At 42.5% G+C, this 9365-nt stretch overlaps 2 protein-coding genes across 8 annotated transcripts in view; both read left to right on the top strand.

Moving 5' to 3' along the window:
- The first annotated feature begins 432 nt into the window (after positions 1-432).
- On the top strand, positions 433-8695 carry QNG1 (Q-nucleotide N-glycosylase 1). Of its 2 annotated transcripts, none has more exons than XM_054810656.1 (4): positions 433-1049; positions 2053-2312; positions 6550-6745; positions 8037-8695. In XM_054810656.1, the coding sequence occupies exons 1-4, from the start codon at positions 713-715 to the stop codon at positions 8267-8269; spliced, it is 1026 nt and encodes a 341-aa protein (XP_054666631.1). In that variant the 5' UTR covers positions 433-712; the 3' UTR covers positions 8270-8695. The 2 variants fall into 2 exon arrangements, with proteins under 2 accessions (XP_054666631.1, XP_054666632.1); XM_054810657.1 differs by lacking the exon at positions 433-1049 and adding an exon at positions 1079-1565 and having other exon boundaries at positions 2050-2312; positions 8037-8689.
- Positions 8696-8860: 165 nt separating this feature from the next.
- KIF27 (kinesin family member 27) overlaps positions 8861-9365 on the top strand; it is a 34561-nt gene continuing 34056 nt past the window's right edge. For 3 of the 6 annotated variants that reach the window (XM_054810538.1, XM_054810536.1, XM_054810541.1), the window contains exon 1: positions 8861-9140. The gene's annotated coding sequence lies outside the window, so the exon portion shown is untranslated. The remainder of the gene's footprint in view (positions 9141-9365) is intronic. The other 3 variants (XM_054810539.1, XM_054810537.1, XM_054810540.1) reach the window with 2 other exon arrangements.

The following is a 9365-nucleotide window of genomic DNA, read 5'->3' as shown; positions in this document are numbered from 1 at the left end:
GTTCATGACTCTGGGTGCGCCGCGGGGGTTCCTGCCGGCCTAGGAGCTTCCCGCGGGCTCGGGGTCAGCGCGCATCCTCCCTCCGGGTCTCCGCTCCACTCTCCCTGCCCCCAGAAGCCGGCCGCCTGGGAGGGGGGGCAGTGCTGGGGGTGCTAGTACCGCGTCCGGCCTTACCGTACCCGCAGCTGAGGACCAGCTCCGCCGTGCAGGCTGAAACGGCGTGCCCCACGCGGGGCTCCTCTTTAAAGGCTGCCTCGCCGCGCGGGAACCGGCTGGGTGGGAGGCCTCGGCCTTGAGGGGGGCGCCTGTCTCTACGCCCTGCCGTGAGTCTGGAAGGAGAGGGGCTGCGAGTGACGGGCGGCGGCACGGCCACGGACCGTGGATGCGAGAGGCCCACCGCGCTGCACGGCTCAAGCCCCGCCCCGCCTCGGCTGCCCCGGGCGCCTGCGCGGCGGCGGCGGCAACGGGGGTCCGGACGTGAGGGGCGGCCGCTGTTAAGTGGGAATCGTTGCAGCTGTGGCGCTTCACGCAGCTGCTGATCCAGGACCGGCTGCGGGACTAAAGGCGTGAGGCGCGCTGGGGTGCGGGCGGCGGGGTGGCTTGTTGCTGAGCCGCTGCCCGTCGGTGCTCCGCGGGCTGGGAGGGGCGGGGGCACGACAGAGGGGCTGGCTTTGAAAGCGTCCGTGTTTACTGTACCCAGAGGCGGCTGAGCATGGAGATGTTCCCGTCCCCGCTGGAGTCCGCCAAGTTTATAGCCGGCAACAGCAAAGATGTCTCCGTGGACGAGGAGGGGGTGCGGCGGGTGGCGGAGAGTTTGTTTGACAAAGCCTCGGCGGCGGAGTTCGGGCTGGCGGGGTGGAAGAGCCTCCACGAGCTGAATCCGCGGGCCGCTAGCGAGGAGGCGGTGAACTGGGTGTTCCTGGTGGACACTCTCAACTTCTCTTTCTGGGCCGAGCAGGAAGAGCAGAAGTATCTGGTGAAGTACAAGGATAAAACGTACAGCGGCTACTGGTCCCTCTGCGCTGCCGTCAACAGGGCCCTTGACGACGGTTAGTGAGCGGCAGCGGACCGGGGCTCCCGCCGGCCGCGGGCACCGGGCAGCGCCTCACCTCGACCGGCGGGTGCGGGCTCCGCTGAGGAGCCGGGGGGTGGTGGGCGTTAGAAACCGAGCGATGAGCGTAAGATAAAAGCGCTACCTCAGAAACGGGTGCTGTTTTTTGCAAACTCTTGCTTGCCGTTTCGGCAGCCCGGTAGAGCCTGGGGGAGGTTGACTGTGAGCGCTTTAACACGGTGCCTTGTACTGAAGCTGCGTAGATGGTGGGTCTAATCGGGTTGTCTCTTTTCCATTGAAAAGACTTTAAGGAATCTCTGTAGTGAACTTCTGTTGTTTCACGTGTGTTCTGAAGACAAATTGCGTATTTCCATGACAAAAGAGAAAACGAGGCTTACACTGAGAATTCTCTGGACTACTCTAGTACCAACGCGGCTCCATGAGCCTGAAAACCCATATGCCTCCAACACCAGTGTTATAGTGCTCACGCTTGTTGCTGTCATCAGGAAAAAAAACAAACCTATTTCTATGCGTAGATGGAAGTCCTAATTAATTTCCTACGTATTTGTTTGTAAATTAAGGGAAGGTTTGTGTTAAGATACTTTTTGCAAATACACAGTGTGATTGGGACCTAAGGGAAAATAGGCCTATGCTGACTATACTCGCTGTATGCTAACTGTATTTGCCAGCGTGCTATGTCAACGCCACGCTCAAAGATGAAGACTAAGCAGTTGGGGAAAAACTACATATAAAACTGAGAAAGGTTTCGTGGTCGCGTGTTGGAAATTCTTACCTGTAGAAGGAAGCACTGTGTGCGAACAGAAATTTAGTTTTAAGCAGCTGTGTGAGTGCAGTTATCGCTGAACGCTCAGTTGATTTTAAGAGTTGATAGACTCTTTAGATCTTGACGTATAAATGCTCTCATCTGTATAGCAGGCCACTGCATTAGGTTTTAGAATATGTTATTGTAGCCTAAACATGTTATTTTTACTTTTCTGAAGGAATACCTATTACCAGTGCATCGTATTTTGCCACCATGACGCTTGACCAAGTTAGGCATGTATTTCGCTCTGACACAGAAGTGCCCATACCTTTGATTGAAGAAAGACATCAGGTGCTGAATGAAAGTGGAACAGTTCTGTTAGAGAAGTTTGGAGGCTCTTTCCTCACCTGCGTTAAAATGAGTGAGAAAAATGCTCAGAAACTACTACATCTAATACTGGAAAATTTTCCTTCTTACAGAGATGAAGCCGTATTTGAGGTAAGGTTCTAACATTTACTTTCTTGTGATAAGAATTTACTCTTTGCTTATTGTGACTTTGAAAGATAGCTCTTGTCTATGTAAATTTTTCTGAGAGGATAGTTCAGAATTGATCTAGTATTTGTGAATTGTTGAGTTTTTTAATCCGGGAAATGGAAAGTGAACAGAAATGTTTCTGTGGAACTCGGTGTATTCAAAAATAAAATTCAAGAGAAATAAGAAGGAAAATTACTATTCTTTAAATATTTTTTCCTCAAATCAGTAAAGATACTGGTCTGTATAATGAAAGGAAAATAAGACTTTAGAGCAGTTGATCTTAATTATGTAAATTGCTATGAGTCATACGGATAGGGAATAAGGTTTTTTTAAATAATACTCTTGCACCACAGTATACTTTTTTTGTTAAGATGGGTAAAATAATTGAGATTTCATTTCTCTATCAGTCTAAACCTCTGAAAACAAAATCACACAATTTATTAACAGTAAAAGAATCTTGATTTTCTCAAGTCCTTAACGAGTCAGGAATGTATTTCTAATGGCAAGAGTCACTTTTTTCTCCAGAGGAGAGCCATTTTTTTCATATGCTGTCTCTGTCTTCATCACTTTGTTGTAATTTATTTTGATACACTCCAAGTTCCCAGTTAGATCACGACTCCTTTGTAGTCCTTACAAATGCATAATATTTGAGATAATTTCTGCTTGAAAAATCAGGATATTTTTTCCCTTTTTTTCCCCCTGGAATTGCTACCAACCCTCCCTGCCCCCCCATCTCTCTTCTTTTACCTTGAGGATCTCCACAGCTTATGAAGGAAACAAAACTCTGGTAGAATTGTGAAAATGTACAACAACTGGGAATCCACGCTGTAATCGTTGTTAATGCAACAGGCATTGCACAAATGACTACAGGCCAGAATGAACCCATACTTTTGTCAGGGTTGACAGTATACTGAAGCTTTTTGGAACCATTTTACTGAGACAAACTGATGGGAAGTAAACAAAGAGTATCTGGTATTATCTGTGTCTCTGGTTTTGCCTGGACAGGCACGATCTTTATTTAGCATCAGTGACGTGTAGCTGCTCCTATGCTCAGTTCCTTCTGCAGTAGTATTTAGCTGTTACATCATTATGTCCAAAAGATTTTATTCAAGTGACAGTGCAATCTATACTAATAGTCTGTGCAGTCTTTTCAAGGTAACTTCCTGGAACACCAGTCACTGGAGCTTTGAACCTATTGCATTTATCACTTAAATCTACCCTTCAGTAGGTGGCATGATTTTATTTTCTTTTGTGTCCTGCTATGAAGTAAGATATGTTTGCATGAAAAATCAAGAGGTTCTTTCTAACTAATCTTTGAAGCTACTCGTTTAATTTATTGGGATTTTTTTACATATAAAGTAATTTTTGGGCGATTTTTATGATCAAAAAGGAAATATTTTCCAAGTAAAGTGATAAATAGAGTATTTTCTTATCTTTAGAGTGACTGTATTCATTGACGTAATGTCTTTCGTGAGATGATGCTGAGTGCTTTATAAAGCAAGCCTCCCTAAAAGCAGCAGCAGACCACAGAATGAAAAGATGTTCCAAAAATGATCCCAGACCGTAAGCACTGACATAGTAGTAAAGCCTGTTGCATGAATATCGAAGCTGTTTTTCTGCTTTCACTAAGCAAGATGTGTATTTTGAAGGTGGGTGAAATAATGTAGACCAAGTTTACACCCTACTTGTTCTTTTTTTTTTTTTTTTAAATAATCAGTATTAGCACCTAATGTGAGGTGCCATGGATCACAGTATCAACATCATTTCTATCGCTCTCACAAGTAAGACTTTGCCTTCAATAAAGGGTTAGGAGGGAACTGAAAAGATGGTGAGACATGCAATAGCAAACCAGTATTTTTCAGTAACTCTCCATAATAGAAACAAATATGATTATAAAATAAATTATTCTGCAGCAGAATCATACTGTCATAGACTACTACAGCTCTACTATGTTCTGATCTTCTAGGTGATCTAACATTAACACAGTTCTTTGGCTATGTTTTTCCAATCACATACACAAAGTATTTTTTCATAATTACACAGTCCTCAACGTAATTTTAGAAATTGCCAATGTTCTTTTGCTTCTGAAATGTGAAGTGTAAACCAAAATCCCCTTTTTGTCCTTGGGTAGATAGTTCATATTTAGAAGCTGTGTTGAATTTGAATTCTGACAGAAGTTTAAATATTGGACTATGTTGTATATCAGGGTTTTCATGTTCTGATGCAGACACAGTGGAGTCCCTTCTGAGCTTCTAGTCATTGACGTTGTGTGTATTTATTTCCCATCACCTAGGACCGAGGTTGTCAAATTCGCATGATCTTCCTATTCTTTACTTTTTTTAAACTAGCTATCCCATTTTGCTCTTTGCCAACACAGTATACTTTCTTCTTTTAATATCGTTGGTCATAATTAGTTATATCTCTTGACACTGGCTCATTGTAGTGGAGAGAAGACACAAGTAGCTTTTCCTTCAAAGCGAGGGTGTTGCAGAGAAAAAAAAAAGAAGTGTATTGCCATCTGGTAAAATGTTCTGGGTTTGGACAATTCGTACTGTCTTTGAGACATAGTATCATCCACCTAATGCTTTCCTTGCTTTCTGTTGAAAAGAATGGTGGGAAAAAATACTAGAAATGTTTAATACTCTTTTTCATATTGAGAATTTTACATAAAACTCAGAAGCTTTGTGCAGCATAAAAATTAGCAATAATTGAAACAAATTATTCATTCATCTGCTCAGTGCTAAGGCCCAGACAGTATTTTTCTTCCAAATTAAATTGCAGCATGAGATGAAAAGTTGCGTTTGAATTCTTCCTTCCTCTGCTCTTGCAAAATAGTGTGGTGCTGAAGAAGATCAGTTTTTTACTATACTGACAAGATCTTAATGCTATTAAGAGTGATGTCTGTTAGCTTTGGGGCAGTAGGAGCTATGATGGGATTTGGTCTATTAATTATTTACTTGCTGTTGTGATGTTTCAAGTGGTGTTTTTTTATTTAACATATGAAATTATGTATGTTCTCTAGAAGTAAGTTTGTGCATCTATGACAAGTATAGAAGGAAACACAGGGAAGGAAGCAGTTTTCAGGATGTTTGCGGAAGTTCTGTGAAATGGAGATCTTGTTCTCAATGTTTCTGGAGAATAGCATTTAATGACAAAAATATGCTTTGCTCTCAGGATTAGTAGCATCTTGGCAATAAAGTAAAATTTAAGTAGCTTAAAAATGCCTTTTGTAAATTGTGGTGATATGAAGGGTGGCAGAATAAAACTGGAAGTAAGTTGAATCCCCACCTACGTGTACTTCAGATTAAACATTCCAGTTACTTATTGTTGTTTAGCACATGTCAAAAGTTGAAAATCTCATCTAGCTATAAAGGGAGGAAGAAACAATAACCCACCAATACCTCTTTTTCTTCAAGATGTGGATTTACATTCACACGCTGTATTCGTCATAGAGCGAAAACCTCAACAGCATACAGATCATAGCCTGTCTTTTAGTCTTTTCCCTTGTGAGTAGTCACAAAAGCATAAAAATTTTTGCAGGATTAGCACCAGCAAAAAAGTTTGACAAAGATAGAACCATGACAGTATCTAAGAAAATCTTGTATTTGTGAATACACCTTCTATTGGAATTAATTTTCCTCTCTCCTCTTTAACCAGAAAGATATACTACACAACACAGGAGCATTCATTAAAGTTTTCACTAGAATTTTACTTCCTTAACATATGGATAAATTGATTAATGAAATGTTTTAATTGTCTAATCCAATACAGGCCTTTTACGCTTCTCTCCTCAAAATAAAAGGTTGGATGAACTCTAGGGTTTCTGAAAGAATTAATGTTTGCTGGACTCCAACTACAGTGTTTGCCAAGTGGAAGTAAACCAGTATCAATGTGTTCTGAGATCCACGTGGAGTCTAAACAATTTTTATTCCACTGCAGTGACTTCTATTATGTTTTTCTTTTATTTCAATTTATTTATTAGCATTCTGTATGATACTTGTTTGTGGTTCAATATTGTTTAGATTTTAAGCTGTTTATGTTGCACTTTTATGCTGTTTTAGTTAACTACGTTTGCTTAACCGAATGGTAGTTTATGTTTCATAGAGCAATGTAACTCTTACCTGTCTCTCTCTGTACATGTCATTTGCTGTATTTATTGATGTTTCAGGCACTTAAATAATTTGTAAATTTCTTTCATCAGAAAAAAAAGGTGTCTTTCTATAAACGGGCACAAATACTTGTGGCTGATACATGGAGTGTATTAGAAGGCAAAGGAGATGGTTCTTTTGATGACATTTCTACTCTGACTATATTTGCTGACTACAGAATTCCTCAAGTTCTTGTTCACTTAAAAGCAATGAAGTATTCTGAAGAACTGATGAAGAAACTACGTGAAGGTTTGTTCCTTCCTTACTAATACCAAGTAATCTTACCTCTTGCCATTGTAGACTAAAACTACTTCTAAGATGTAATGGTTTGCCCATGTAAGGGTTATGTGTATGTGTTTTGGTTTGGTTTGGTTTTTTTCCCTCCAGGGAACAAGGACTTCTTATGTAGTGATGAGGTAACAGGAGGGAACTTCCTCTCTAACAGTGATGTTGAATGAGATCTAAGGTTATGTTTTCATAAAGATCTTTAATCCTTGGATTAAACATTGGTAAGGATTAAAGACACCCGAAGCCAGTTGATCTCCAAGTTTCTGAAGGGCTGCTGTTGCCAAAACCACGTTTCAGCATGAGTATAGTTGTGATTTTTGAGGTTTAGATAAAAGAAGCAACAATTTCTTCATTCATTTAAAGATGATGTAAAAGCATGAGGATTTCTCGTTATCTGTACTGAACTGCTAGTGGCAAGCAAGGTAATATTATAAACATCCATTAAAAAAAATTGCTTTAAATGAAGTTAATTGAATAAGACTAGAATCTCATTTTTAAGCATGGTTCCATTTTTCCAGCACTTATTAACTATGAACTTCAGTGAATAAAAACATAAACTAATCCCTTTTCCACTGTAGAATTACTGTATTTGGAGGTACGACTGCTATCATGCAATTTTAAAATTACACAGTAGGATAAATGGATGAATGCAGTCATCCATGGATCTTAATAGAAGAGCTGTGTATCTCTTGTGTGTCTGTATCTATATGTTAAATAGATCATGTAGATAATTTATCTTTTCCATGGATCCTAGTAAGGACATTCCCAACCACGTCATTCAAACAAATGAGTCCGTTTATTTTTATATATATATGTATATGGTTTTAAGGTTTTTTGGTTAGGGGGGGCGCTTTTTTTTTGCTTTTTAAATCTTAGTATATTTTCTGCCAGCATAATGCTATCTTGGAATTATGTTTGACTATCCTTTTTGTCTCCACAAGCAAAGAAATAGTAACATAATGTGCAGTATAACCCAAACACCTGCTCTTTTCTTAAACCAGCTGTTCTTTAGAATACAGGATGTTGTTTTAATTGAATGGGAGGTAAACTTATAAGTGCATGTAGTAAGATTAAAGCAGCCTTAGAAAACGCATAGCAACAGTGTTATCAGTTGTAAGGCCTTAAAACTGCAGTCTTAGAACGTCACGGGTAAAAAAGAAAAGGGAAAAAAAAGGCAAACTGAGGAATTCAGGCTATCCTGGGGCTTCTGTCTCTTGAACATAATTGGATTGCTTTCTGTTGTGTCCTGCAGGAACAATTTTCCAGTCTGGAGATAAAGAGGAGGTGGAGATCCGTGGCTGTTCTATTTGGTGTTGTGCGTTGATTTGTAAGCACCTGCTGGAGCTCTATGAGAAGAAGGGTCAGGACATGCGTGAAAAGATCAATGCGGTTTTACTCGATTATTATCTTTGGGACTATGCCAGGGATCATAGGGAAGAGATGAAAGATACTCCGTTTCACCGAGTACGGTGTATATATTACTAAGGCCAGTCTGATAATGCATCAATACAACAGCTATCTTCTAAATTGCAATTACGCTTTTGACATGGTGGTTTGTCATGTATTAATTGGGCACTGGCAAAATCAAAGGCTCATTTTCTGATGATGTGCTAACAACTTGCTGGTTTTTCTCTGAATATGTCACTTGGCATGACTAGAATTAATAGCGTAAACTTTGCCAAACAAGTCACGTTAATTCAAGGCTTACTAATACTCCTGTATTTGTGTACGTACATGTATTTGCACACATACACGTGCGTACGGGCCTATCTTAGCCCTCCAGGCAGGTGTGCCGTGCCTGCAAATGCCTTGTCTATCGCTTGTATTCAGCAAACACTCGCCTGTCATGGCCGCGTTTGACAACAGCTGAACTATTGTGTTCATTAAATAAACAGTGCTGTGACATAATTCGCACGGACCGTGTACGCGTTTTCATTCGTGTGCAGAGCGTGAGTCAACGCCGGCGTCAGCCACGGGGGGGCGTGCCCCTACCTGCGGGCCCGCCCCTTCCCCGCCCTCCTCCCGCCGCCGGGGGGCGCTGTGCCCCGCGGGGCCCGCTGCCGGGCGTTGCCGCCGTTGCCTAGCGAGGCGCCGTAAACAACGGGTACGGACAGGCGGCCGCCGCCGCGCCTGGCTCCGCCGCGGCCTGCCGACCTCCCCGCCCTGCGCCTCTGTCAGCGGCCGGCCGTGCGGGAGCCGGGGGACGGCCTGGCGGGGCGCAGGACGGCGGACCACGCCGGACCGTAGCGGGACTCCACGGTCCCGCTAGGCCGGGCGCTTGGATTCCGCGGCCCCGGGCGACTTCGAGACCCAGGCGTGATCCCGTTCCCGGCTTCTTTCAGGTTTGGAGTAAAAGGTGCACTTCGAGACACGGCAAACGTGGAAAATGTGCTGGCCCGCTCTCAAAATGCTTCTGCCAGCAAAAAGCCTTCCACTGTCTTTGCTTCTGCCAACCAAGAGCATACAATGTATTGACACCAGAGTATTTCTGTGGCTCTGGCATGGACCTATTTCATAGGCCCACAGTCTTTTATGAAATAGTAAATAGGATTTCCCTCTCTTTTTTAAATTTTTTTTTTCC

The sequence above is a fragment of the Grus americana genome, chromosome Z, assembly GCF_028858705.1.
Source record: "Grus americana isolate bGruAme1 chromosome Z, bGruAme1.mat, whole genome shotgun sequence".
Classification (NCBI taxonomy): Eukaryota; Metazoa; Chordata; class Aves; order Gruiformes; family Gruidae; genus Grus; species Grus americana.
The sequence above is the reverse complement of the archived record's forward strand: the minus strand, read 5'-3'. Positions and strand labels throughout refer to the sequence as shown.

Excerpts from the sequence above, each read along its gene's own strand:
- QNG1 (XM_054810656.1), top strand. The coding sequence starts at position 713 with ATGGAGATGTTCCCGTCCCCGCTGGAGTCCGCCAAGTTTATAGCCGGC. Across the intron at positions 1,050-2,052 it reads CAACAGGGCCCTTGACGACG|GAATACCTATTACCAGTGCA; the intron begins GTTAGTGAGCGG and ends ACTTTTCTGAAG. Across the intron at positions 2,313-6,549 it reads GAGATGAAGCCGTATTTGAG|AAAAAAAAGGTGTCTTTCTA; the intron begins GTAAGGTTCTAA and ends TTCTTTCATCAG.